At 42.5% G+C, this 26,025-nt stretch overlaps 2 protein-coding genes across 3 annotated transcripts in view; one reads left to right on the top strand and one right to left on the bottom strand.

The window, feature by feature from the left end:
- Positions 1–25,615, bottom strand: part of apc2 (APC regulator of WNT signaling pathway 2) — a 50,330-nt gene extending 24,715 nt beyond the window's left edge. Inside the window, exons 1-17 of the mRNA XM_034140894.1 lie at positions 25,543–25,615; positions 23,393–23,519; positions 22,965–23,243; positions 22,687–22,857; positions 22,297–22,467; positions 22,019–22,135; positions 21,907–21,911; positions 21,685–21,799; positions 21,461–21,577; positions 21,173–21,355; positions 20,865–21,012; positions 15,004–15,153; positions 11,063–11,153; positions 9,944–10,271; positions 8,263–8,371; positions 6,693–6,806; positions 6,432–6,506 (exon numbers count right to left, since the gene is read on the bottom strand). Coding sequence (XP_033996785.1) covers positions 6,432–6,506; positions 6,693–6,806; positions 8,263–8,371; positions 9,944–10,271; positions 11,063–11,153; positions 15,004–15,153; positions 20,865–21,012; positions 21,173–21,355; positions 21,461–21,577; positions 21,685–21,799; positions 21,907–21,911; positions 22,019–22,135; positions 22,297–22,467; positions 22,687–22,857; positions 22,965–23,243; positions 23,393–23,519; positions 25,543–25,615 — 2,373 coding nt within the window. The remainder of the gene's footprint in view (positions 1–6,431; positions 6,507–6,692; positions 6,807–8,262; positions 8,372–9,943; positions 10,272–11,062; positions 11,154–15,003; positions 15,154–20,864; positions 21,013–21,172; positions 21,356–21,460; positions 21,578–21,684; positions 21,800–21,906; positions 21,912–22,018; positions 22,136–22,296; positions 22,468–22,686; positions 22,858–22,964; positions 23,244–23,392; positions 23,520–25,542) is intronic.
- LOC117491052 lies at positions 2,420–4,443 on the top strand. Of its 2 annotated transcripts, none has more exons than XM_034140888.1 (3): positions 2,420–2,580; positions 3,081–3,923; positions 4,329–4,443. In XM_034140888.1, exons 1-3 carry the CDS (start codon positions 2,551–2,553, stop codon positions 4,380–4,382), a joined length of 927 nt encoding a protein of 308 aa, XP_033996779.1. In that variant the 5' UTR covers positions 2,420–2,550; the 3' UTR covers positions 4,383–4,443. The 2 variants fall into 2 exon arrangements, with proteins under 2 accessions (XP_033996779.1, XP_033996780.1); XM_034140889.1 differs by having other exon boundaries at positions 3,081–3,927; positions 4,333–4,443.
- Positions 25,616–26,025: the final 410 nt, after the last annotated feature.

The raw sequence follows: 26,025 nt of genomic DNA, 5'->3' as shown, positions 1-26,025 counted from the left end.
TGACTCGAGTCCCCACCTCTGGTAAACACAGACCATATTACTTCCCAAACACGACAGGCATTGTTTCTGATAGCGAGTTTCTCATAGGGCCGTGGGCGTAAAGCCAGCCCACATTTTAGTAATGTCGTCATGACGCAGCAAATCTGGATCAGCTCCGTTGTACCCCCGTTTTTAGAGATGTGGGTACGGAGGAAAAGAGAGAGGGTTTTATTTTCTGACACTTTGTGAGTCTCCTTACACACCGGGGACATATATTTATGTATAAAAGACATCAAAAAGTGCATTTTGCATGATAGGGGACCTTTAAAAAAACATAGTTCCTTCTGGACTATTTACAATGTTGCTACACACCTATGTCGGTAAAACACTGTACATACCCTGGCAGATAGAAATAATATAGCACACTGATCTCCAAAAAAAGGACACTACTTTCACCCAAAATGTATTCGGAATCTGCACTATAATAATGTCTCAGCAGATCATTTTAATAAATGCACATAAATAGGAATATAATGTGGCAATTCATGTTAGAAAATGTCTAATTGAATGCATACATAAATATATATTCTATAATTTAAATAAAGTACAAGGCTTTTATCTAACAATAATAATAATGTGTTTGTTATTGATCTTTTTCGCAATACTGTATGGTATTTTATACTGATGTGTAATTTGTCTTTATCTACTATCTAATATTGTTTTTAAAAATGCTATAAAAAATATATTGTATTATATTTTACTGTTATAAGTTATTGTTCTCTTGCTGTTTTGAAACAATTCAGAACATAATTAATTATAATTCACTTAAGTTTTATCCTTGTTTTTCACTAATCCTAAAATACATACAAATACAAATAAATTAGCTCATGACTGACACCCATGTCTCATTATCTCCCGGTTTATTTTTAACTAGGTCTGACCCAGTTCTCTGGTCTCCTTTAATCCAAGATTCTTCTCTTTTTGTTTCTTAAATAAACTTTACAGGAGTTTTGGCACCCATATAACACTTTAAGAAGCTAAAGTCCCAAGAAGCTAAAGTCCCAATGAGTTGTGAGGTGAACCATCCAGAATATGGATGTGTGTGAGCAGCACAAAACTTCCATGGAGAGTAAAGGGACACAACAAAGAATCTGACCCTGTGCTCTTCGGGGAGCTGGGCTCGAAGAATGACACAGTATTAGCTGGTCTCTCTGCCGCTGATGTTTTTATCTCCCTGCTGCCTCGTTGTTATTCTCAGAGGGAAGCCGAGCCACTCGCTGTCTTTATCTCAGACTCGCTCCATGCCAGCCCTGCAGCCTGGCAACAGCCAATCACAGCTCAGCTCTCAGACCTGTCTCTGCATAGCAACGAGCCAAGATGCAGATGGACAGAGCGAGGATGAGGAGAGACCTCTATATGTCTAATCATGTTCTTCAGGTTCTACTGACCCAGAACCATCATGTAAAGAACTGTGAAGAACTAACAAGATAATATAAGTTAAAATGAATCTAGTCACTCTGGGTATATTAACTTATATATGTTATAACAGGCTCTGTTTCCTTTTAAAACTAAATTGAGTTTGTTATTTTTCTGTTAAATATGTTGCATTCCTATTGATTTACTGTTTGGTGATGGTGGGCATGTTCATACAGTCCAAAGCAACGACATGAGTAAATGATTTATATGATTACATTATTATCTGTATGAATTGTTTTATTATGGTCTGCACTAGTGGATTTAAAAAAGTACAATATATGCATCTGAGCTGTATTGAAGCAGAAGTAGAAATTAGAAGATAAAGAAACTTAAGTATAGTACAAGTACCTCAACATTTTTGCTTAAGTGCAGTACTCTCTCTGCGTCCCTGAATTTTTTCATTTTATTTTGAAATCTTATTGTAAAGCATTTTGTAACTGTGATATGAAAATGTGCAATATATACAATTGATTTATATTATTACACCACTTTTTAATAAGCTTTTTCTTATCTAATGGTAAATGGTGTGTTTTGGATTTACTTTTATCATTTTTTAATTTAAAGCTAAAAAAAAGGTCTAACATGTTAGCATCAGCTACTCAATGAGGTGAAAGTGTGTAAGATGTGTTTGTTTACAGACACAAATCAGTTCATGCAGTAACTTCTTTGTCATTACACCTATTTTGTGTTTAGATCAACTAATATAGAACAACTGCTTACGGATTATTTATTTTTACTTCGAATTCTGCAGAACTTCATTCACTACCTTAATTCTTACATTTTAGAGCCTTTTTAAATGAAACTTGAGTTGTAGTTTTTCTCAAAATCAAAACCTAAACTAACACTTTAAAGAAGTGACAAGCAGCCGAGGGCTCACTTTGTCTAAAGCAGGAACACCCAGAGTAAAACGACTCTGACTGCTGAGCAAAAAATGGAGACAAACTGGTCGAACCAGAAACACGTTCAGCTGAATGAAAGAATGTCGACTGTCCTTTTCAACACAGAGAGACGCAGGATACAGCCACAACACTCATACTGAGGATACACACATGTGGATTAGTTTTTAATCATCTTGGTGTGTTTTCAAAGGAAGAAATGTCCAGAAACATGGAGGCTAAAGCAGCTGTAAGTATCTGACTAAGACGCTGTGATTGATTCAGATTCAAGAACAAGTCTGAACATGAACTGAGAGGAGTAGAGACAACAGGAACCTCAGACCTTATGTTCATGTATTTTGATTCATTTTGGGTTTGCTCTGTTGGTTGGACTATAATAAGCATTTAAAAAATGTAACATTGTATTTTCTGAAGTTGGGAACCATTAAGCTAAATGAATGTAGAGTCATGCAGGCAGCTATGTGGGTCTGCACTAACACACAATGGAGTTTTCAATAACATGCTAACACCAGCATGCTAACATCACATGCTAATCCCAATGACATTGCTAAAATGTTGGACTTTATTTGAACCCAAGAGATTTAATTAACATAATTTGGGTGTGTAAGTGACAAAAACGTGCTAAATAAAAATGAATGATTCTGAATGGAAGAATAGTTCTAACCATAATCAAGTATTAATGACAACTTGTTACTAACTACCGAATTCAACATGTTTTTGATAATACAGGTGCTCTCTGAAGTCTCCAACAATACAGCTAAACAAATGAGTCATGTTGAGGAACCTACACAGGAAAGGGAGCAGAAAGTGCCGGAAATATCTCTCCAAAAGGACGATGTGACTGATGATGGTGAACAAGAAGACCAAAAAGACAAAAACACGAGGATGAAAGACCTGCGTCAAACAAGTCAGAGAGATATAAGATCCATAAGCCCACTGAGTTTCATCAAGGAGGACTTGAGCCAGTTTAAGGAAGAAGTGTTGAAAGTGTTCAGGGACAAGGACACAAACCCATCAAGTCAGGCAGAAAATAAACCTGCCATTAGTACGCTCAACCTCCTGAAAGAGGACTTGAGCCAGTTTAAAGAAGATGTGACCAGCGTCTTCAGTTTGTTGAAAGAGACCAAGTCCACAGATACTAAAACAAGTCAGTCAGCAGAGAAGACCATCAACCGTCTGAGCTTTCTTCATTTTAAAGACGACCTTTCTAGCGTCTTCAGAATGGGTCCTTCAAAGGAGAGGGACAACAAGGCCAAGGAAGATTCATCCAACACCTTTAAAATAACAGCAGAAAGCCTTTTCAGAAGAGACCAAAAGACGTTGGTCCTAAAAGCAGAGAACTCTGAGGAAGTTAAAAAGGTATTCTCAGAGAAGGAGGAGAAACAAATGGATGCTGGCTTTAGGGGAAACCTCTCAGAGTCCATCGAAGAGACAGTCAGAGGAGAGAACGTCTCAGAAAACATGAAGGACAGGATGCACGAAGTGGAGGACAGTGAAGGGCATATAACTTCCTCTGATGACAAAAGTATTTCTGAAACACTTCACACTGAGGAGACGGTTCCTACACCACAGGCAGGTAGGCTGGATCTTTTCGCTGTTAAACCAAACATTAATTTAGAAACCATTACAGACTATCCATAGTCTTTGTATCACAGCATTAGGGACAATAATAGGCCTTCTCTGTAACTATGGATTCATTAGCTCAAATTAAATAAGTAATTCAAATTAAGGGAAGACAAATAATAATGAGGGCCAGATGTATTAAGAGGTCAAATATCAGGACGCTCCTGTCAAGCTGTTTAATCATGTTTTGTAACTCAATACAATTTGTAATCTAGAATTTCTTACATCTGTCTCAAAAACCCAACAGTACATATACCTTAGGTTCACTGTCAGAATCAAATAACTGGATATATTACACACAGACTCTCCAATCTGCCGACTGAGCTCCATTTTCATTTGATTTGTCTGTTTCAGAAAGTTACAAAAATGACAACTCAACTACAGTGTCATCAGAAGACGAGAGGATAAAGGGGAACGAAGTAAAAGAGGAAGAAGAAGAAGAAGAAGAACAACAACAACGACAACAAGGAGGAGGAGGAGGAGGAGGAGGAGGAGGAGGAGGAGGACAAGAAGAAGAAGAAGAAGAAGAAGAAGAAGAAGAAGAAGAAGAAGAAGAAGAAGAAGAAGAAGAAGAAGAAGAAGAAGAAGAAGAAGAAGAAGAAGAAGAAGAAGAAGAAGAAGAAGAACATAAGCCATCAGAGACTCTTTCCTGGGAGCCTCTGTCTTCTGAGACCAGTATCATTCATCTGAGAGACCCAAAGAAAGACAACAGGAGGTGAGTGGACCCGCAGGAGCTCTGCTGACAGTAACACGTGTTCCGTCTGAATGATGTTGTTGTTTCTGCTCCTGCAGCGGTCAGCCGGGAGGAGACTTGTGGTCGCTGAAAAACTGTAAGCTTTCTACCTTTCTGCTTTATGTATAAGGAGTTCACTTCATTTGGTGGTTCTGTCTGATAAACAATATGTGTATTTAGAACATTTAACATTTTAATTTCACAAATTAATTGCTTTGTTTTTGTTATCTTCTTTATTTATCTTGTTATTTTTTGTATCTTTCTTCTTTTAGATAGAACTGGTTGTCCAGCTCAAAACTAATGGTGGTTACTGTTGTTGCAGCACTACAGCAAACACCTATACTGTACTTGTACCTTTTGTATCGCTTAAGCTTAAGCAGAGCCCACATTTGTTTTCAGGGAGTAAACTCCAGAAAATAGGATAACTTGTGACATTATATTATGTTCCTTTAATCATGAGAAGATATTATAAAAGATGTCCTCAGCAGACCAGCTTTCATAAGAGAATAACTGAAACATCATTTGACATTTTTAGATAATATGAAATGTTTGTTGACCTGAAGACAATCAGCCTGAATCATCATTAGGAGCCACAGCTGCTTTTCTTTCTATTAAATACTTAGAATAGAGGGATTGTACATCCCTCTATGTTTTGCGATTTCAAACAGAACAGCAGCCACTGTTTGGAGTTTCTGTTGGAGAACGTAATAATTGCTGAAATGAATAATCTTGTTCCTTGTCTTTTCATTCAGTTGCCTGTTATTTGACCTTTGACCCCAACACTGCCAACTCAGAGCTCCGTCTGACTGAAGGCAACAGGAAGGTGACCCGGGTGTGGTCGGATCACCGGCCCACGGAGCACCCGGACCGGTTTGAGCGCTGCCCCCAGGTCCTGTGCAGGGAGGGGCTTCTGGACTCGGTGTACTGGGAGGTGGTGTGGAGCGGCGGAGCAGACATTGGCGTCTCCTACAACAGCATCGCCAGAGACGGAGACACCAGCAGCAGTCTGCTGGGACACAGCGAGCGCTCCTGGAGTCTGGAGTGTTCAGAGGGAAGCTACACGCCGTGCCACCAGAACGACAGGTTCAGGTCCTCCTCGCCACAACCCTTCACCCACAGAGTCGGGGTTTACCTAAACTGGTCTGTAGGCTCACTGTCATTCTACTGCATCTCTCAGGACACCATGGTCCACCTCCATACCTTCACTTCCACCTTCACTGAGCCTCTGTACCCAGCTTTCTGGGTGTGGGCCTACGGGGGGTCGGTGTCACTGTGTCAGGTGGAGTTAGACTGGGAGCGACTGCTGCAGTGAACAAGGGGGATCACAATGGATCCATCCTTAAGCACCAGCATCAAGCTGATTGGCTGATTATGCTCCTTACACACACAAAAGCTGTTAGTATTTATGCATCAACACCTAGGCCCGTTTATCCGCATGAAGCATGGAGACATATGTTCCAGCTTTAAGGTCTGGACACATCAATCAAACATGTATAAAAAAGTATTTGTGAGAACGACCGGCATCAACTGAGACTATTAAACACAAATATGATTTTAATGTATCTGTCAACACCGACTGACTTAGACCAGAAGAGACCCGGTCCAACTTGTTGGAAGAAACATGAATCAGCCTTTATATTTGCTGTCTGCTGTTATGTGTGTGCATTTCTGTTGTGCTGACCCCTCTGTCTGTGTATTGTGTGTGTGATGTCTGTATGTCTGACCTGTAGCTGGGTCTCCTGACTGCCTCGGGCCTCCTGCAGCTCTTCCTCCAGCTGCTCCAGACGAGCAACACGAATCTACAACATACACGCATACATTCAGACATGTCTGTGCTGCATACCATCGACAACAATTCATCAAACTAATTTAATCAAATTAATCCAAATGAATTAAGATTCTGATTCTGTTGCATTGTTCATAAAATGATTGAATGACATGATCTGCTGTAGCAGAAGGAGCATAAACAGCAGGCTGTTTCTCACCTGCGTCCTCTGGACCACTTCATCACTGGTGCCGAAATGCTCCTCCATCACAGACTGAACCTGCTGAGCTTCAAACTCCAGCTGCTGCCGGATCAGATCCATCTGCAGAGAAAACTGAAACAACACACACAGAGCTCAGTACACACATGATACTCAAATACTAAAGGCCCCCACACATCTGATTTACTCACTGTGAGCGAAAGAAAACAGAATTGTTGATGTTTACTGTAATCTGATCTTTTATTTTGACAAATGCAGTACAGAAGGTGACTTCCTGTGTAGAGCCACAACAGTCAGTTGACTTATTAATCATTTAAGTAACTTATTGAACTATCAACTCCTTGGCCCCATTTGGAAAAAATATCTCATAACTTTTACTCAAGTAAAAGTAGCGCCTTTCATTTTAAAGTTATAGTAAAAGGTTTCAAATTTCAAATGTACTTTTGACTACCAAAATAAAAAGATGTATGCAGAATGGCCAATTTCATAAAACATTTAAAAAATATATTATTGTATTATTCATGCATTTATGTGCATGCTGGTAAAAACATGTCAGTTACCTGAATAAAGTTTTATCTTATAAACTCTTTATTGCATATCATAATGTATATGTTCATATTTTTGTTTAATTCATCTGAATGTAATGTAAATTAGGCGCAATAGCGCACATGTTTTACTCTGAGTTTTGTTGGAGAGAAATACTCATAAGTTCACACCGCAGTACTTTTCCCACTTTAGTTCCGATATAGTTCCGAAATGTCGCGTTCACACCAAAAAGAGCCGGAACTCAAATTAGTTCATGAGAACCTTTTTACCGCCTTTTCCGTCAGTTTTCCGTCCCTGCTAGAAAGCAGGGACTTTCGTGGGAGAAAAAGGTTCCTATGTCTGATTGGCTGGGCGGATTGCAAAGCACGCCCCGTAAAACTCCCAAAAAGTTTTGTGAAGCCGCCATTTTATTATCCTGGCATTAGCATTATTAGCATTAGCATTAGCCCAGCGCAGAAACGCAGAGAGACTAACTTATGGCAACACAAAAGAAAACATGGGAGCGGTAGTGATGAGGAGGTGTCGGCGTTCTGGCGATTTACTCTGAAGGCTTCAGTAGAAGCTGCTGGGAGTCCCAGCAGCTTCTACTGAAGCCAGTCCCCAACTCCGGGGACTTCCGGTCGGGGACTTTGGGTGGCAGTATACGCCGTGAAGTTGTTTGCGGCCTGCCAGTAAACCCAAAGCAGAAGAAGAAGAAGTGACGTCAGCGGCTTCATTTGCCTAATCCTCCCCCAGGGACTTATTCCGGTGTGAACGCGATCTGTACTTAGTTCATGAGAACTAAAGAGTTCTGATGAACTAAGTTCTCATGAACCTTTGTGGGAAAAGTACTGCGGTGTGAAAGCGCCTAAGGACCTCAGACTTTAGTACACTTCTTCAGTAGGTCACACTAATGCCGATGCAGGTGCTCATGTGAATGTGTCTGTGTGTGCGTGTGTGTGTGTGTGTGTGTGTGTGTGTGTGTGTGTGTGTGTGTGTGTGTGTGTGTGTGTGTGTGTGTGTGTGTGTGTGTGTGTTTTCTCACTGTGTCGATGCGGGGCAGTTGAGCCAGTCTCTGAGACAGCGCCTCCAGCTGGCTGAAGTACCAGCAGCGCTCCCTCTCCTCGCGGTCGATCTCCCCCAGCAGGAGGTTCCTGTGGACGCCACACAGATATCACGTTAGCCTCAGGACTGCTAATGCTAACACAGCAGCATTATCTCTTTCAAGTGAGTCGTGCTGCATACAGAGCAATACCAATAATGTGCCTTTGTCTATGTTCGTCATTTAAATCTGATCCGAGGACAAAGTTATATGGGTTAAAATATATATCTATGCCTAACACTTCTCTGATCTCCGTTTGCACTGACTCCCAAACAGAGATCTTACATTTGAAGGATACCAGAAATGTTCCAGACTTTGAAGTCCAAAGCAGAGCAGGATTACATACAATTGGGGCTAAAGCAGATTATTGATTTATTATCCCAAAATACCTTCGTACCTGATTCCATGTTTTAAGAGTATTTATAACAATAAAGTTATCTTTAATCCCATGTAGTGAAATTGCGTTGTTTATAAATGGCATGTCTAAGAGTGCGGGCTCACACCCTTTATTTTCCAAATCAAGAAATGTAGAATTAGGATAATTTTTTAACCATTCTGTAATATATCTAAGTTGTGACGCCCAGTGATAAAACATAATGTTTGGAAGTGCTAATCCCCCTTTATCTAAAGGTAGTTGCACTTTCTCCAGTTTAAGTCTTGGGTGTTTAGATTTCCACACAAATGTATCTTTTATACTATGAAATGATTTAAAAAACTTAGCTGGGATATAATTAGGCAACATCTGCATTGGATATAAAAGCCTTGGCAGGACATCCATCTTGATGAGGGCAACCCGTCCCAGCAGTGGTATTGGCAGAGGGCTCCATCTTTGGAGATGTCTTTTGATCACATTCACCACCGGGTCCAAATTCATTTTAATCACATTTTCTAAATTATAGGAGGCAAAAATGCCTAGATATTTGAACCCATTAGTGGCCAATTGGAAAGGAATGTGTCCAAATAAATCAGAGCATTTTAAATTCCCAAGTGGTGAAGCAAATGATTTCCCGTAGTTGACCTTATATCGTGAACCTTACACACTCATTCATTATGTTGGTAATAGCTGGGACTGAGGACAAGGGATTACTCAAAAACACAAGGATATCAATTGGGTGTATTTTTTTTGGGTGTATTTTTTCATTGGTTTGGATACCGGTAACTAAAATACTGGATCAGATTTGTTCTGCTAAAGGCTCCATCACTAGTGCAAATAATAATCCTTGTTTTGTACCTTTACTCTTTGTGAAATGAGAAGAAACTGAGGCTTGTGGTGCAGAGTACAGTCATTTCACCCCATTAATACATTTGTTTTACATTTGATTTAACAATATTATTATTACTAAATTGTAATACATGTTTCATAACATTTTTACTGGTATTTATTTTTAAGTTGATGCATTTTCTCAAATGTATTTCGTATGTTCTTTATAATTGTTTAGCTTTAGTACTCGTACGTTAGTACTAGTACATAATTACATGTGTTTTTTTTTTCTTTCTCTTAAATGTATTTTTTTATACACAGATGGAATCTGTGTGAAGCTTTACATATAGTAGTTGCACTGTAAATGGAACATCTGTCCATTAAACGTACTTTACATGTATCTGCAGAATGTAAAGATACTACCTCTCCTTGTACAGCTCCTCCTGGTGGTGGTCGCTCATCCGTCCGTCAGCTCCACTGATCACAGCTGTTTTGGGCGGCGCTCCCTCCAGGAAGTGATGCGGCAGCATGGCGGCCTCCCCCCCGGACCCTGAGCTCAGACGGGACAGCGCCCTGAGCGGACTCCTGGCTCTGCTTACCGCTGAGGAAGAGGAGCAGGAGGAAGGAGGCAGAGCCAGGCGATCGTCCACCTCCGCTCCCCCACCTGCCCCCCCCACACCGCCCATCAGAAGCCTCAGGTTGTGGGGTTGATGCTTTAGTTCGTAGTAGTTAGTGAGATCCATGTGGAGCTCTAAGGGAGGAACAAAACATCAATCAATCTTTCCTCCTTCCTTCCTTCCTTCATTGCTTAATTTTCCTTCCTTCCTTCCTTCCTCCCTCCCTTCCTTCCTTCCTCCCTCCCTCCCTCCCTCCCTTCCTTCCTTCCTTCCTTCCTTCCTTCCTTCCTTCCTTCCTTCATTGCTTAATTTTCCTTCCTTCCTTCCTTCCTCCCTCCCTTCCTTCCTTCCTTCCTTCCTTCCTTCCTTCCTTCCTTCCTTCCTTCCTTCCTTCCTTCCTTAATTGTCCTTCCTTCCTCCCTTGCTTCCTAGCTTCATTCCTTTCTTAATTGTCCTTCCTTTACTTGCTTCCTAGCTTCATTCCTTCCTTCCTTCCTTATTCCATTCCATATCTTAATTTCCTTGTTTACCCCTTACCTGATATCCTCCTACAATAATTGCTTGATCCTCTCCTCTTTCCTTTCTCACTCCTTTCCTAGCTTAATTCCTTGCTTCCTTGCTTCCTTCCACTCTCCCATACATCTATGTGTTGTCTATTTTTTCAAACTGAATTTGACTTAATCCTATGATGGCAGCTGCTGTTGCTCTCAGTTGTAGTAATCTAATTTCAGTCCAGACAAACTAATTGACATGAATTGGTTGTTTAATTGGACTGAATCATAACGAGCAGAGCTGTCTGCATCCAATCAGGTCAACTGATTGAGTCGATTCATTTCTCTGAGAATAACGATTTGTCCCAGCGGAGCCTCAGAAACAGTCGGTAGAATCCCTCCTATCTTTTATGACAATAACTGATCCTTGATACCTTTGAGTTGGTCCAGCACGTCGCTCCTGCCGGACGAGGCCAGTGTTCCTGCCTCCTGCTCCAGTTTACTCTGCAGCTGCTTCAACACCTCCTGCATCAAGAGGAGCAACAGACACACATTTACAGACAGGACACATCCAGGGTGTTCACTGTTGGTTGTATTCAGATAAGGAAAAGCTATTAACCAAGATTATATGAAAGGTTCATCATCACTTCTTTGCCTCTGAATTCATATTAAAGGTTTGTAACTCGAAAAAAACAACCATGTGCAAGTTGATTGCGTTTGTAGATGAAAAATCATCAACGCAGCAAAAAACACCAAAAAGGTCAGAACAAAAAGATAGATAAACCTCCCATAAAGATAAAAAAGTCAAATCCCCGAGCAGTAGATCAAATCTCCCTTCATCCGTGAGGAAAATAAACAGAGCTTATTCCTTCGCGTGTGTGTGTGTGTGTGTGTGTGTGTGTGTGTGTGTGTGTGTGTGTGTGTGTGTGTGTGTGTGTGTGTGTGTGTGTGTGTGTGTGTGTGTGTGTGTGTGTGTGTGTGTGTGTGTGTCCGACGTCCTGATTCTGATGAAACCAGCTCAGTGTGTATGCCGACACGTGACTGTGTGTGTGAATGTGTGTGTGTGTGTGTGTGGCTTTGAGTCTTAGCCTGGTTTCACAGGTTTCTCTCTTTCTGTTGAGCTCTATATTTATCCATTATTTTAGTTCACGGCTCATTTTAGATTTAGATTTGTACGGAAAAGGATTAGGACCACATTGGCCACATTTCTTTTGTTCTGGTTCTGAGAAAAAAGTCAGAATTCTGACTTTTACATTTTTTGTCAGAATTCTGACTTTAAAGTCAGAAGTACGGGTACCTGTAGTGAACCAGCTTCAGTGAGAGACTCACTTCACATCACGCAGTACGGGAACCGTGTGGCTGTTAGCTTCCTGTCCTCTGTTAGCAGCTCTGTGCTACAGGCGGCTCAGACACATGATCTTATCGGGGGAACATAACTTGACCACAGCCGTGTTTGTTGTGTTGGTTTCTTTTTGATATTTATTGCAAACAGCAAATATCCTCATGGCTTGCTCTGCAATTAAAACGGACCGTCCATGAATGTGGTTTCTTCGGTAAGTAAATTCTAGTTCTCTATTTATATTTTACTGGTGTTTTTATTCAAATAGCTTTGGCATTTACATGTATTTAAGGCAAAGATTCTTTAACATATAGTGAGAATTGCTAATTGTAGGAGCCATATGTTAAAATGTATAATTTGATATATTATATATATATATTAGAACATTGTATTTCTTTATTATTATTATTATTATCATTATTATTATATCATTGATTTAAACCAGCCGTAATGAAATTGACGTCATAGCGCCACGGAGCTAAATGGATTTTGAGCTCTAAAAAATGTGTTTCTTTCGTACTGCCACCACTTTGTTTAAAGTAAACAGTCAAACTTACCTGAAAAGTATTTCTTTGTTGGAGTCAAGCTTATTGCTAAAATGTTGGATAACATGGAACTACATAACATTTGTCTCTACATATTGTCTGTAAGAAAACATGGTAAAAGTGATTATTGCAGAAACAGCATGTTTCTACGTTACGTTTTGGCAACAAATAAAAATATAATTTGAATAAAAACTGATATTTTAATGTCGATGAACTGTTCATTGATAATCTCATTGTAGTGCACAGCTGAATTTAAAAAACACTTTGAAATAAAACATTTATATCTACAGCCCCTAAAGACACACTGCTCTTCAGTTATGTCATGTGTTGTGTTTCTTGTCATTTCTGTTAGGTAAGGACATGCCTGAAAGACACCGCTGCATCACCATTTTCTCCTTCTCTGATGAAGAAGAAGAAAATCCACGAGTAAAATTAAAGCTTATGTTATGAGATACAAGACCAGTAAAGGAAATTCACTAAGAAACAACACTTTTATTGTGATAACATTAAAAAAAAAGTTTAAAAAAAGACAGGACCATCATTTGTTTGTGACGTTGCACCTCAGAGAAGGTGTGCAAGGTTATTGTCAGAAATGTGGCAGAAAAACACACCGTCAGCTGATCAAATGTACCTATTTCGTTGCTGTTTTCACATGTACAATCGATCAGATGGTTATTTCTATTTGCCTCACTTTATAAGCTTCACAATTCTTGTGCCTTGTAACGCAGACGCAACGTCACACACACATTGTGCCTTGTAACGCAGACGCAACGTCACACACACATTGTGCCTTGTAACGCAGACGCAACGTCACACACACATTGTGCCTTGTAACGCAGACGCAACGTCACACACACATTGTGCCTTGTAACGCAGACGCAACGTCACACACACATTGTGCCTTGTAACGCAGACGCAACGTCACACACACATTGTGCCTTGTAATGCAGACGCAACGTCACACACACATTGTGCCTTGTAACGCAGACGCAACGTCACACACACATTGTGCCTTGTAACGCAGACGCAACGTCACACACACATTGTGCCTTGTAACGCAGACGCAACGTCACACACACATTGTGCCTTGTAACGCAGACGCAACGTCACACACACATTGTGCCTTGTAACGCAGACGCAACGTCACACACACATTGTGCCTTGTAACGCAGACGCAACGTCACACACACATTGTGCCTTGTAACGCAGACGCAACGTCACACACACATTGTGCCTTGTAACGCAGACGCAACGTCACACACACATTGTGCCTTGTAACGCAGACGCAACGTCACACACACATTGTGCCTTGTAATGCAGACGCAACGTCACACACACATTGTGCCTTGTAACGCAAGACGCAACGTCACACACACATTGTGCCTTGTAATGCAGACGCAACGTCACACACACATTGTGCCTTGTAACGCAGACGCACGTCACACACACATTGTGCCTTGTAACGCAGACGCAACGTCACACACACATTGTGCCTTGTAACGCAGACGCAACGTCACACACACATTGTGCCTTGTAACGCAGACGCAACGTCACACACACATTGTGCCTTGTAATGCAGACGCAACGTCACACACACATTGTGCCTTGTAATGCAGACGCAACGTCACACACACATTGTGCCTTGTAACGCAGACGCAACGTCACACACACATTGTGCCTTGTAACGCAGACGCAACGTCACACACACATTGTGCCAATCTGGACTCAGATTTGAATGTGTTATCTATAGCTTTTTTTTTTTATTATATAAACTACTGACTACATGTACCTGTGTTGGAATTCAACAGACACTGAATTACCATACATGTAGAGATTGAGATTTAAGACAAATGTGGAGTGGTCTCCAGAGCTGTAATACGATATATTTTAATGTTCAAAAAGCTCACTTTCTACAGTGTAAATCACATTAAAGGACCATATCAGCATTTGTTTACTTCATGTTTTTTAAATGAACTACACATTTATGAAGAATTTATTCACAAATGTACTGGCAACAATTGTGATGTTATAGTAATTCGATAGATAGCCTCAAAATGTTCTGGTTCCAGTCCAGAACAAAGCATGGACAAAGAAAAAACAATGAGGTGACCTCAGAAACAGATGCTGCAGCCTGACTACAAATCACCATGTGCTTCCATTACTTCTCACTTTCTAAACGAGCCATCAGTTTACAGGCATCTGAGGCTGACACGAAGAGGTGAAGCTCCAACATAAAACATGACGGATGATTGGGAAAAGTTCTCAGCAGAAAATAAAGTATACACGGTGTGAAGTTTTAAGGTAAAACCAACGGTTAGCTCCTTTAAATCTGTGTTAGTCAAGTTGGTGTTGGTGGTGTTGATGTTGTCGGTGTTGCTGTTTGTGTTGGTGGTGTTAGTGTTGGTTTTGACTGTGTTGGTGGTGTTTGTGTGGCTGGTGTTTGCATTGGATTTGGTGGTGATGGTGGTGTTGGTGTACTCTCCACACTGACCTTCATGCCGGTGGTCTCGGTCTCCAGTTTGGACAGGTGGTTGGAGTTATCCTCCAGCTCTCTCCTCAGGTGGGAGTTCTCCTTACGGAGCGCCTCCACCTGGTGGGCCAGCTGATCGTAGGAAGCCATCTTCACACTGGGCAGCGCCTCCTGCAGGTGGAGGAGGAGGTGTTAGACTGATGGATGAGAGACTGTCACACAGGGTGGTGCCTCCACCAAATGGTTTGTTGTTCAGAGGCAGCGTCAGTGGAAACGCTCCAAGCGCTCTGATGGAATACTATTGGTCATCTGTCAATCGACCCTTGTGGAGACCTGTTTGGGGGAAAAGTGAAATCTCTCCGCTCACAGCTTGCACAGACACCTTTTGTATTTTGTATGGATTTATTTTCATTTCCTTTTTGTCTTTAGCTTTAGCTTTGTGGATTAGCATTGCAGTACATACAGTACATTGACCGCAGGACATCTGGTTCTTATGCACACATATATATGTTACCATTATAATGCTACTTGCAATAGAAACCTCTGGAGCATGGAGTCGAAACACAATGAGAACACAGGAGAGCTGGGACTTGATGGCAAACACTGAAGAATTGATTTGAAGTTACGGCCGTAGCATTGACAAAGACATGTGCTGCAGCCATGAGGTGACTCAGCGGTGCCAAACCAATTCTGAATATCTTTCCCGAGACCCATGTATTTAGCTCTGAGAGAATAATCAACATGCTGCATGACAAGATAAAACCGGCAAAGCACTATAACTCCTCTATCAGCTGACGCCAACAGGCAGGAACAGGGAGACACTGAGAGCATCCAGAGGTTGCAGGCCTGTGCTCAGTGAGGGCAGTACAAACTGATCAACTGGGTCAAAGGTGTGGCCCTAGGAAAATATTTCCCAAACACTACTCTGATGTCCATATTTTAAAGAAAATAAATGAACTAAGTCATGGCTCAAAGGGAGGGATCAGTCACTCTCACTCTGGCTCCATGTGTGTGTGTTAGATAACATGTTATCTAAGTGTGTCCTGCGGCTGCTCCAGCCTGCACTCCTCTAACAGTCTGGAACACCAAACTCTCTCCACTCGCTGCTTTCATCTGCTCAACATTGTTTTTTTGTACAAACAGGAAAACAATAGAAAAATTCACTTTTTGTATTGTAAAAATTACTTTTATAAAATATATAAATATTATTCTGATATAAATTATATGAGTTTTTAACCAACTTCATAGACATCCATTAGTTTCTTTCAGACATGTTTTTCTTTGTATTGTAATCTTTGTTTGACTTTTTTTTAAACATAACATAGTATTACGTATGTCATGTTTTTATTGTAAAGATTTGAAAACATAAACCAACAGATATTTCGTATCTTTCCTAAAACATTCAAAGTAAAGTAAATGTTTTTTGAACAACGCACAGGTTCCTGGGTAAAGTTAAAGAGAGGTGATGCTGTTTTACTGCAACACTTTTATACTGCAAGTTAAGATCTTCCAAAGTCAGTGTTCATTACAAAATGCAGTCTTATATCTACTCTGTTTCATTGACTGAGATCTGTAAAGACTCCCTTTCTCCTCAGATAAACGCCATGATGTATTCTTGCCCCAAAAGGATGAAAGGATCTAATAATGTGCAGGTATAGGGAGTAGTTACAGCGTCAGGGTTCATATCAACACCTGACTTGAAACATTGTAAACCTTTCATTTAAACCATTCTGACACTACTAGAATATTTTAGCAGACAGGGTTGCATACTGGTATTACTATTGTCTTTTCTGAACTGTGCTTTCTATTATCCTCCTTAATAACTGTTATGTAATATTGGTCCCGGATGACCGTAACAGTAGTCTAGTCACGACTCAGGTTAGAGAGACATGCAGAGTGAGCGAATAATCCATCAATAGGCTAACATGGAGTCTGTGTGTCACAGTGAGGTCACACTGCACATGCTCAGTGTGAGTCACATGGTGACCTTCACAGCAGACCAGACTCAGAGCACAGACCAACATGTGGAGAGGACGTGGCGCTGCGGTTTGTTTGTTTGTTTGTTTGAGACAATGTATACAAAACAACTGACTGTCTCTGATGCTATTCAGGTGATTGTGTATCTCTGCCGTCAGGTTTTTATGCCCAGTGCAGCAGATCTGAAGTCAGCAGGCGGTCAGTGCGGCAAATGTCACTGCTGCTGCATTCATTAAGAGGAGCTGACCTCAGGGGATTGTGGGTAGGAGGAAGGTGGGGGAACCTGATGAAGGTGGGGGAACCTGATGAAGGTGGGGGAACCTGATCCAGAATGTCATTTCATGTGGATTTTCTGGACGTATTCTCAGGTTACACTGTTTAATTGTGTTTTACTCTTACTACATCTGATTTGAACTATCCTTTTGTGTCAGGACATATACTGTTCACAGCCATAAAGCCACTGTATGTAGAAGAAAGGGTCACATGTATGTGTGCACTACCATCTGCCACATTGTGTGTTTACTGATGGTAAAAGGGACGCTAGATTTGATCGTCAGCTAATCTTTGCAGCTCTATCCGAAAACAGATCAGAGAGAGAGATAGCAACATCATCACGATCACACTTTCAGGATTACCTTATCCATACATCATCAAGCATGGCCGGTGGGAGCCTGACAGCTTTGTATTGCCAACCACTGCTTCTCTCTAGTTGCCGTGCACATGATAGTTCATAACTTGAAACTTGATCCTGCAATTAAAAGGCTGCATGAAACTTCCACACACTGCATCACCTACTCATCATTCTTAAAGGAAACATAATACCGACTGAATTACTTTCTCTATGAAAATAATGAGGACAATAATTATATGTATTAGGTTTGTTTTCCACCAAATGATCCACAAAAAGACTCACAGCTCTTGATTCACGTCAGAGACATGTTCAGTCAGCAACAGTTAAATAAAGGAACCTATTTCCTAGGAGGCCCTAGAACCATCTGTGCCGCGGTCCAGGTCGAGGAGCAGCTTGCACAAGCACCAATCTGAAGACTTTTTTTATATATACATGTATGACATGGTGACATGGTATCAGGCCAACATCCCCCTCGCCCACTATCGCCATGGTGACACATTTACATCAAGGGATGTCTCTTTCTGCTTCTCCTGTCATCTGGCACACACACACACACACACACACACACACACACACACACACACACACACACACACACACACACACACCACACACACACACACACACACACACACACACACACACACACACACACACACACACACACACACACACACACACAAAATCTCACTGCTGCAGTCGCTGGCAAAACATGCTGGGTAAGAACATGTGGGAGCTCCCAAGAGGATAATGAATCAGACGGAGAGTTCAAACAAGCGTTAACGCAGACCTTCAACCGTGCAGTTTCTATGGCAACGACGGATCTAAAGCATGTGACCCCTATATGAGACGACGAGAAGAGAGAAACAGGAAGAGAGTCTTTGAGAAGACAAAGCATGAAACACATTTACTCAATACTGTCTGCTTCCACTCCACCACATCTCAGATATTCTTCTTTTACAGCCTCAGTCACTTTGAATATTCACATAAATAAAAATAGTATCATTAATCTACCTTGCCTTGTACCCCGCCCGCAGTGTCTCATGGTCAATGTTCATCATGACAGTCAAATGTCCTCATCTTCAGACTCGCTGCATTTACTGGGTCCCCATTATTTCACAATGAATCAGAATAATCTGTATAAAACAAGCCTCCTGTAACCGACCTGATTGGAGAGACTTACTGCCTTCTGGATGGGGGGAGGGGACATTTTAGCTTCTAATAACCTTCCTGGTTGGAGGGTATGTTTTCTTTCTGCACCTTTGTCACATGAGGTGATCAGGACATGGCATGGCCTCCGACTATGTGCTGCTGAGATTGTGTTTTATTAATCACCGCAGGAACACAAATATTGTTTCCATGCAAGATGTGGGGCCTTCTCCAGTATTGTTTTCTCCTTCTATATTTCATGTGTTTTCTCTCAGTTTATTTACAATTTGCATATTTGCTAGCTCTTTACTGTGGTAATTATTTCTTAAAAACAAATATACTGCAACATCTTTTACATGCTACTTTGTTTTTGTTTATTACTTATTGTGTACTTGTGTTATTTATTTACTTCCCCCCTCACTTTATCTGCTATCTCTCTGATGTTGTATTGTACAGTTCCCGGGACTAATAAAGGATTTCTGATTCTGATTCTGAATGAATAGAAATGTGTCAATACAGTTGGAAAAGCCCCTCATCTCACAGTCAGAGCAGCCAGTTCTATTCTGAGTCAATGTGTTGGGGCACGTGAACACACATCTATAGAAACACTTTCAATGGAAGAATTTAAATCTATTTCTTTCTCGTCTTTGCACTGAAATCTGAATCATAACGTTATATTGAACACATTGAACTGAGTGAATTTGAGAAACCAACTCAGCAGAAAACACAGAAACTTCATTCTCGTGCATCATCTATCAATATTATGGTTATGTGTTTTCAGACCTAATGACAATACAGAAATGTAATGTTGAATCTTCCCCCCCGTCCTGCTGCAGAGGACTTCCATGATGTAGTGCTGTGTGAACATGTCCACTATGTAAAAGCCACAGATGGCTGTAGATACAGATGGATGCAGATATTGGGGCATTTTAATTATGTATTTATAATGTTTGCTTCCGTTTTTCTGTATAATCAGATCTTCAGAGTAACATTCTCAATAATAAACATTTACACATTAAAAGTGGATTGTGTATCTGAACAAAGAGCGTGTCGATCACTCCCACCCACGTCCTCCCCCTCCCCCTCCTCTGTACCTCCTGTTTCCCCCTGTCTGGTTACCTTGGCAACCGCATCCTTTAGGCAGAGAGAGGAGGAGAATAAAATGGCGTCGGTGTGTGTGTAGAGCGACTGCAGTCAAACAATCCGATCTGTCACTGAAAACACAGTGCACTTCTCTCAGTGTGTTCCAGCGTCACGGCCGACTGTGACACAGTCAGGATGTTTGTTCACTATCATGTTGAAACCAGGATGACATCTGGATAGAACGTGGTGCATCAGACACTCATTCCCTCTAACAGTCACTGCCCTACAGATGCTAAAGGCTAACCTAATGGAGCTAATATGACGTGTGATATCAAAGCCTAACACATTGTGTCACATCCACACACACCATCCTGGTGCCTACTCACTAGGGCCCCACATTCATGTGCCACAGAAAGTAGTCCCTCAAATGTAGCTTCTCCTCTATGTTTTTAAAACATGTTTACTAAAGAGACCAGCTTTCTCTAGAAATGACTGAACGGAAAATAAACTATGATTTATGTTTAATATTCATTACAGGGTGCAGACCATGTGGTTAGGGGCTGAGAGCCATAGACAGGAAGTCACAACGTAAGGAGGAGGAGGAAAGGAGGAGGAAGAGGAGGAGGAGGAAGAGCAGGAGGAGGAGGAGGAAGAGGAGAAGGAGGGGGATGAGGAGGAGGACGACGAGGAGGACGAGGAAGAGGAGGATGAGGAGGAGGAAGAAGACGAGGAGGAGGAGGAGGAGGAGGAGAAGGATGAGGAGGACGAGGAGGAAGAGGAGGAAGAGGAGGACGAAGAAGAGGGTGGATGAAGCTCTTACTGCAGCACATTCAATGAGACAAACAGTCATGTGATCACAGAGTGAATCAGCACTCACACTTCCTGTCTGCAAACACAAGGCTGTGTTGTTGTTGTTGTTGTTGTTGTTGTTGTTGTTGTAAGTATGCTGCTTCTGTCTCTGTGACTTATGAAGGCGGATTGCTTGTTTTATCTTTAGTATATTTACTAATTCCAAGACACTATACACAAATATCTGTAGTACTTTGAAAAGGTGCAGCAGGTTCATGGTGACCACGCCTCCAGCATGAGCTGAGGAAAGAGAGCTGTGGAGCAGGTTCATGGTGACCACGCCTCCTACATGAGCTGAGGAAAGAGAGAGCTGTGGGGCAGGTTCATGGTGACCACGCCTCCTACATGAGCTGAGGAAAGAGAGAGCTGTGGGGCAGGTTCATGGTGACCACGCCTCCAGCATGAGCTGAGGAAAGAGAGAGCTGTGGGGCAGGTTCATGGTGACCACGCCTCCAGCATGAGCTGAGGAAAGAGAGAGCTGTGGGGCAGGTTCATGGTGACCACGCCTCCAGCATGAGCTGAGGAAAGAGAGAGCTGTGGGGCAGGTTCATGGTGACCACGCCTCCTACATGAGCTGAGGAAAGAGAGCTGTGGAGCAGGTTCATGGTGACCACGCCTCCTACATGAGCTGAGGAAAGAGAGAGCTGTGGGGCAGGTTCATGGTGACCACGCCTCCAGCATGAGCTGAGGAAAGAGAGCTGTGGGGCAGGTTCATGGTGACCACGCCTCCTACATGAGCTGAGGAAAGAGAGAGCTGTGGGGCAGGTTCATGGTGACCACGCCTCCTACATGAGCTGAGGAAAGAGAGAGCTGTGGGGCAGGTTCATGGTGACCACGCCTCCAGCATGAGCTGAGGAAAGAGAGAGCTGTGGGGCAGGTTCATGGTGACCACGCCTCCAGCATGAGCTGAGGAAAGAGAGAGCTGTGGGGCAGGTTCATGGTGACCACGCCTCCAGCATGAGCTGAGGAAAGAGAGAGCTGTGGGGCAGGTTCATGGTGACCACGCCTCCTACATGAGCTGAGGAAAGAGAGAGCTGTGGGGCAGGTTCATGGTGACCATGCCTCCTACATGAGCTGAGGAAAGAGAGCTGTGGGGCAGGTTCATGGTGACCATGCCTCCTACATGAGCTGAGGAAAGAGAGAGGTGTGGGGCAGGTTCATGGTGACCACGCCTCCTACATGAGCTGAGGAAAGAGAGAGCTGTGGGGCAGGTTCATGGTGACCATGCCTCCTACATGAGCTGAGGAAAGAGAGAGCTGTGGGGCAGGTTCATGGTGACCACGCCTCCTACATGAGCTGAGGAAAGAGAGAGCTGTGGGGCAGGTTCATGGTGACCACGCCTCCTACATGAGCTGAGGAAAGAGAGAGCTGTGGGGCAGGTTCATGGTGACCACGCCTCCAGCATGAGCTGAGGAAAGAGAGAGCTGTGGGGCAGGTTCATGGTGACCACGCCTCCAGCATGAGCTGAGGAAAGAGAGAGCTGTGGGGCAGGTTCATGGTGACCACGCCTCCAGCATGAGCTGAGGAAAGAGAGAGCTGTGGGGCAGGTTCATGGTGACCACGCCTCCTACATGAGCTGAGGAAAGAGAGCTGTGGAGCAGGTTCATGGTGACCACGCCTCCTACATGAGCTGAGGAAAGAGAGAGCTGTGGGGCAGGTTCATGGTGACCACGCCTCCAGCATGAGCTGAGGAAAGAGAGCTGTGGGGCAGGTTCATGGTGACCACGCCTCCTACATGAGCTGAGGAAAGAGAGAGCTGTGGGGCAGGTTCATGGTGACCACGCCTCCTACATGAGCTGAGGAAAGAGAGAGCTGTGGGGCAGGTTCATGGTGACCACGCCTCCAGCATGAGCTGAGGAAAGAGAGAGCTGTGGGGCAGGTTCATGGTGACCACGCCTCCAGCATGAGCTGAGGAAAGAGAGAGCTGTGGGGCAGGTTCATGGTGACCACGCCTCCAGCATGAGCTGAGGAAAGAGAGAGCTGTGGGGCAGGTTCATGGTGACCACGCCTCCTACATGAGCTGAGGAAAGAGAGAGCTGTGGGGCAGGTTCATGGTGACCATGCCTCCTACATGAGCTGAGGAAAGAGAGCTGTGGGGCAGGTTCATGGTGACCATGCCTCCTACATGAGCTGAGGAAAGAGAGAGGTGTGGGGCAGGTTCATGGTGACCACGCCTCCTACATGAGCTGAGGAAAGAGAGAGCTGTGGGGCAGGTTCATGGTGACCATGCCTCCTACATGAGCTGAGGAAAGAGAGAGCTGTGGGGCAGGTTCATGGTGACCACGCCTCCTACATGAGCTGAGGAAAGAGAGAGGTGTGGGGCAGGTTCATGGTGACCACGCCTCCAGCATGAGCTGAGGAAAGAGAGCTGTGGAGCAGGTTCATGGTGACCACGCCTCCAGCATGAGCTGAGGAAAGAGAGCTGTGGGGCAGGTTCATGGTGACCACGCCTCCAGCATGAGCTGAGGAAAGAGAGCTGTGGGGCAGGTTCATGGTGACCACGCCTCCAGCATGAGCTGAGGAAAGAGAGAGCTGTGGGGCAGGTTCTTGGTGACCACGCCTCCAGCATGAGCTGAGGAAAGAGAGAGCTGTGGGGCAGGTTCTTGGTGACCACGCCTCCAGCATGAGCTGAGGAAAGAGAGCTGTGGAGCAGGTTCATGGTGACCACGCCTCCAGCATGAGCTGAGGAAAGAGAGAGCTGTGGGGCAGGTTCATGGTGACCACGCCTCCAGCATGAGCTGAGGAAAGAGAGAGCTGTGGGGCAGGTTCTTGGTGACCACGCCTCCAGCATGAGCTGAGGAAAGAGAGCTGTGGAGCAGGTTCATGGTGACCACGCCTCCAGCATGAGCTGAGGAAAGAGAGAGCTGTGGGGCAGGTTCATGGTGACCACGCCTCCTACATGAGCTGAGGAAAGAGAGAGCTGTGGGGCAGGTTCATGATGACCACGCCTCCTACATGAGCTGAGGAAAGAGAGATGTGGGGCAGAAGCTCCATGAGGGGACCTTTTGGTTTCCAGGTCAACTCTCAGTCCTCAGCTCTACAGCAGAGTTGAGCCTCAGCAGGACGGAGGTCAGATCAGTGTTGGACAGCAGACGTTCAGCTCTCTCTGTCTGAAGCTACGCAACTTTCCTAAAATTCAACGTTTATAATGTGACATCATCAATGCCTCTTCAGCTCAGAGAAGAAGGACCTCCTGTCTGTCTTAATAAAAGGCTGTGGTTTGCAGACACAACTTCATTTCAACAACGGCCAAAACCCCCAAAACATTCACTTTCACTGCACTCTGCGTGTTTTAGAATAACCATTAGTACAACTCTAAAGACACCAACATAGACGAGTCAACCATTAAAGCACATTATGCTACAAACTCTTTTCAATCAGATTTAAATGACTACAACTAACTTTATCCGTAACTTAAACTTGATGTAACATAAGCAATGTGGAGCTTTGTTTTGAAGAACACTAACTAAATACATATTACCTATAAATGTCAAATTGTAACGTTTTTGTAGATTCTCAGTATGTTTGAATAAAAACTGTTCCAGGTTTAAATGACCAATTCATATTTATTGTAAAGCCACATATTAAAGCTTTCTGCAGTTTGTAGCTAAAAGAACCTGAGGTTTAGTTTTAAACTTGATCCCAGACAGTTCAGTGTCCCACACACACTGAAACTAAACTCCACATCACACACCTCTCTGGTGACCAGCCTCCATTTACTAAATCACTCAGTTTTCAGATGGATTTCACTACATTTCTAAGAAAATACACATTTGCTTGTTTTCTGTCAAACATTCTCCTCATGTGCAGATGAAGCTGAGAGACATCACATCCTGTTGGTGCATTTAAGGACAATCAGACATTTGACCAGTGACCACAACATTAAATAAATGAATTATGTTGTCAAGACATCTTTCCAACAGTAGGAAAGCAAAGGATGTAAAAAGAAGAAGGTACATTTCGTATTCAGAGGCTCAAATCACAATGTTGTACTAAGGAAATGCAATCCTTGAATGTTGTCCCACAAACTAGAAGGTACATATAAGAAGGATGATAAGACATTTAATTAATTAACATTTTTAAATAGATTTTAAAAAGAAATATGAAAAATATATATTTGCCTGCACCTGAGAATTTCCATAATATTCAAAGATAAAATGGAATATTCCTCAAAAAGGATAAGTGTTTGTTTGAGTAGGAGCAGATCAGAAAACAGGAAGGACTCAAATTGATTTCAATATATTTTTTGAAGATTAGGATTATAGTCTGGTCTCTTTGGCCATCGGATAAATAAAAAAATCCAGGATGATTTCAGTATTTTAATTTGGAGTTACACATTCCAAAAGTGACATATAAGTATACATGCAGTATAACCTGTGATGATACTTCTGGGTAGGTTTAACACTTTTGACTTATCTTTATGTTACTTTAAATGTTGGTGAAAATCTGGTCACCACCATATTTTATTCATAGATTATAAATTGTTTTGTTTTTTATACTTCCTTTACAACCAAAATGAATCAGTCATTATACAACCAAAATACAAAAGCCAGCCCTAACCATCAGCTCTCCTTTTTTCCTGTGAATCTGGTGAAACTGGTCATTACTGTATGAACGCTTCTCTTTGATTCTAAAGGTTGCATTTCTGAAATGTCCTTTGACGATGTTGGTCCATAAACAGACAGAAGAGAGCCACACCCTGAGTCCTCCACCCTGCACTCACTCCATCACACTCATCTGTCAGCAGCATCAGGCTCTGGGATCAGCTGTTCAGGGAAATCCCCAAATCTTCAGGATTCTGGATAATATACAACTCTATTAAGAGAGGTAATGAAAAGTCCAACTACAACGTGGCACGTTTACAGACAGACCGTCATCAACCTTTCCACTAAAGCAGAACCACAGACGTGTGCCTGCCTGTGTTGTGTTCATGACGCGGGTCATCTCTGATCACCAGGGTCACATTTACCCTTCACTTCCTCTCCCTCTGTTTCCTGTTCTATGACGTAATAAACAAATATAATATCACGTGCCCTAACTATGATTGTAAGAGAAGAACTGAGAGAATCCTGTAGTTGAGATTACTATTAAAGACTCTCCTGGAGATATATTATAACACTTCTACAGTTATTGAGAACACATCTGTTGGCGATCATTACTCCTAAACCCATCTTTGTAAGATTACAAACAAGCTTTGAAATACTAATTAAATTAAGAATCATCATCTAAGGCAGACAGAGTGAAAATAAATGAGTTATTAATACTTGACCTTGTGTGTACACTATGGCATTAATCAATGAAAATGATAGATGAACCTTATATAGTCTAATTTTATTCAAAAACATTAAACCAGC

Source organism: Trematomus bernacchii, unplaced genomic scaffold (genome assembly GCF_902827165.1).
Source record: "Trematomus bernacchii unplaced genomic scaffold, fTreBer1.1, whole genome shotgun sequence".
NCBI classification, from domain to species: Eukaryota; Metazoa; Chordata; class Actinopteri; order Perciformes; family Nototheniidae; genus Trematomus; species Trematomus bernacchii.
This window is presented reverse-complemented; position numbering and strand designations above follow the sequence as displayed.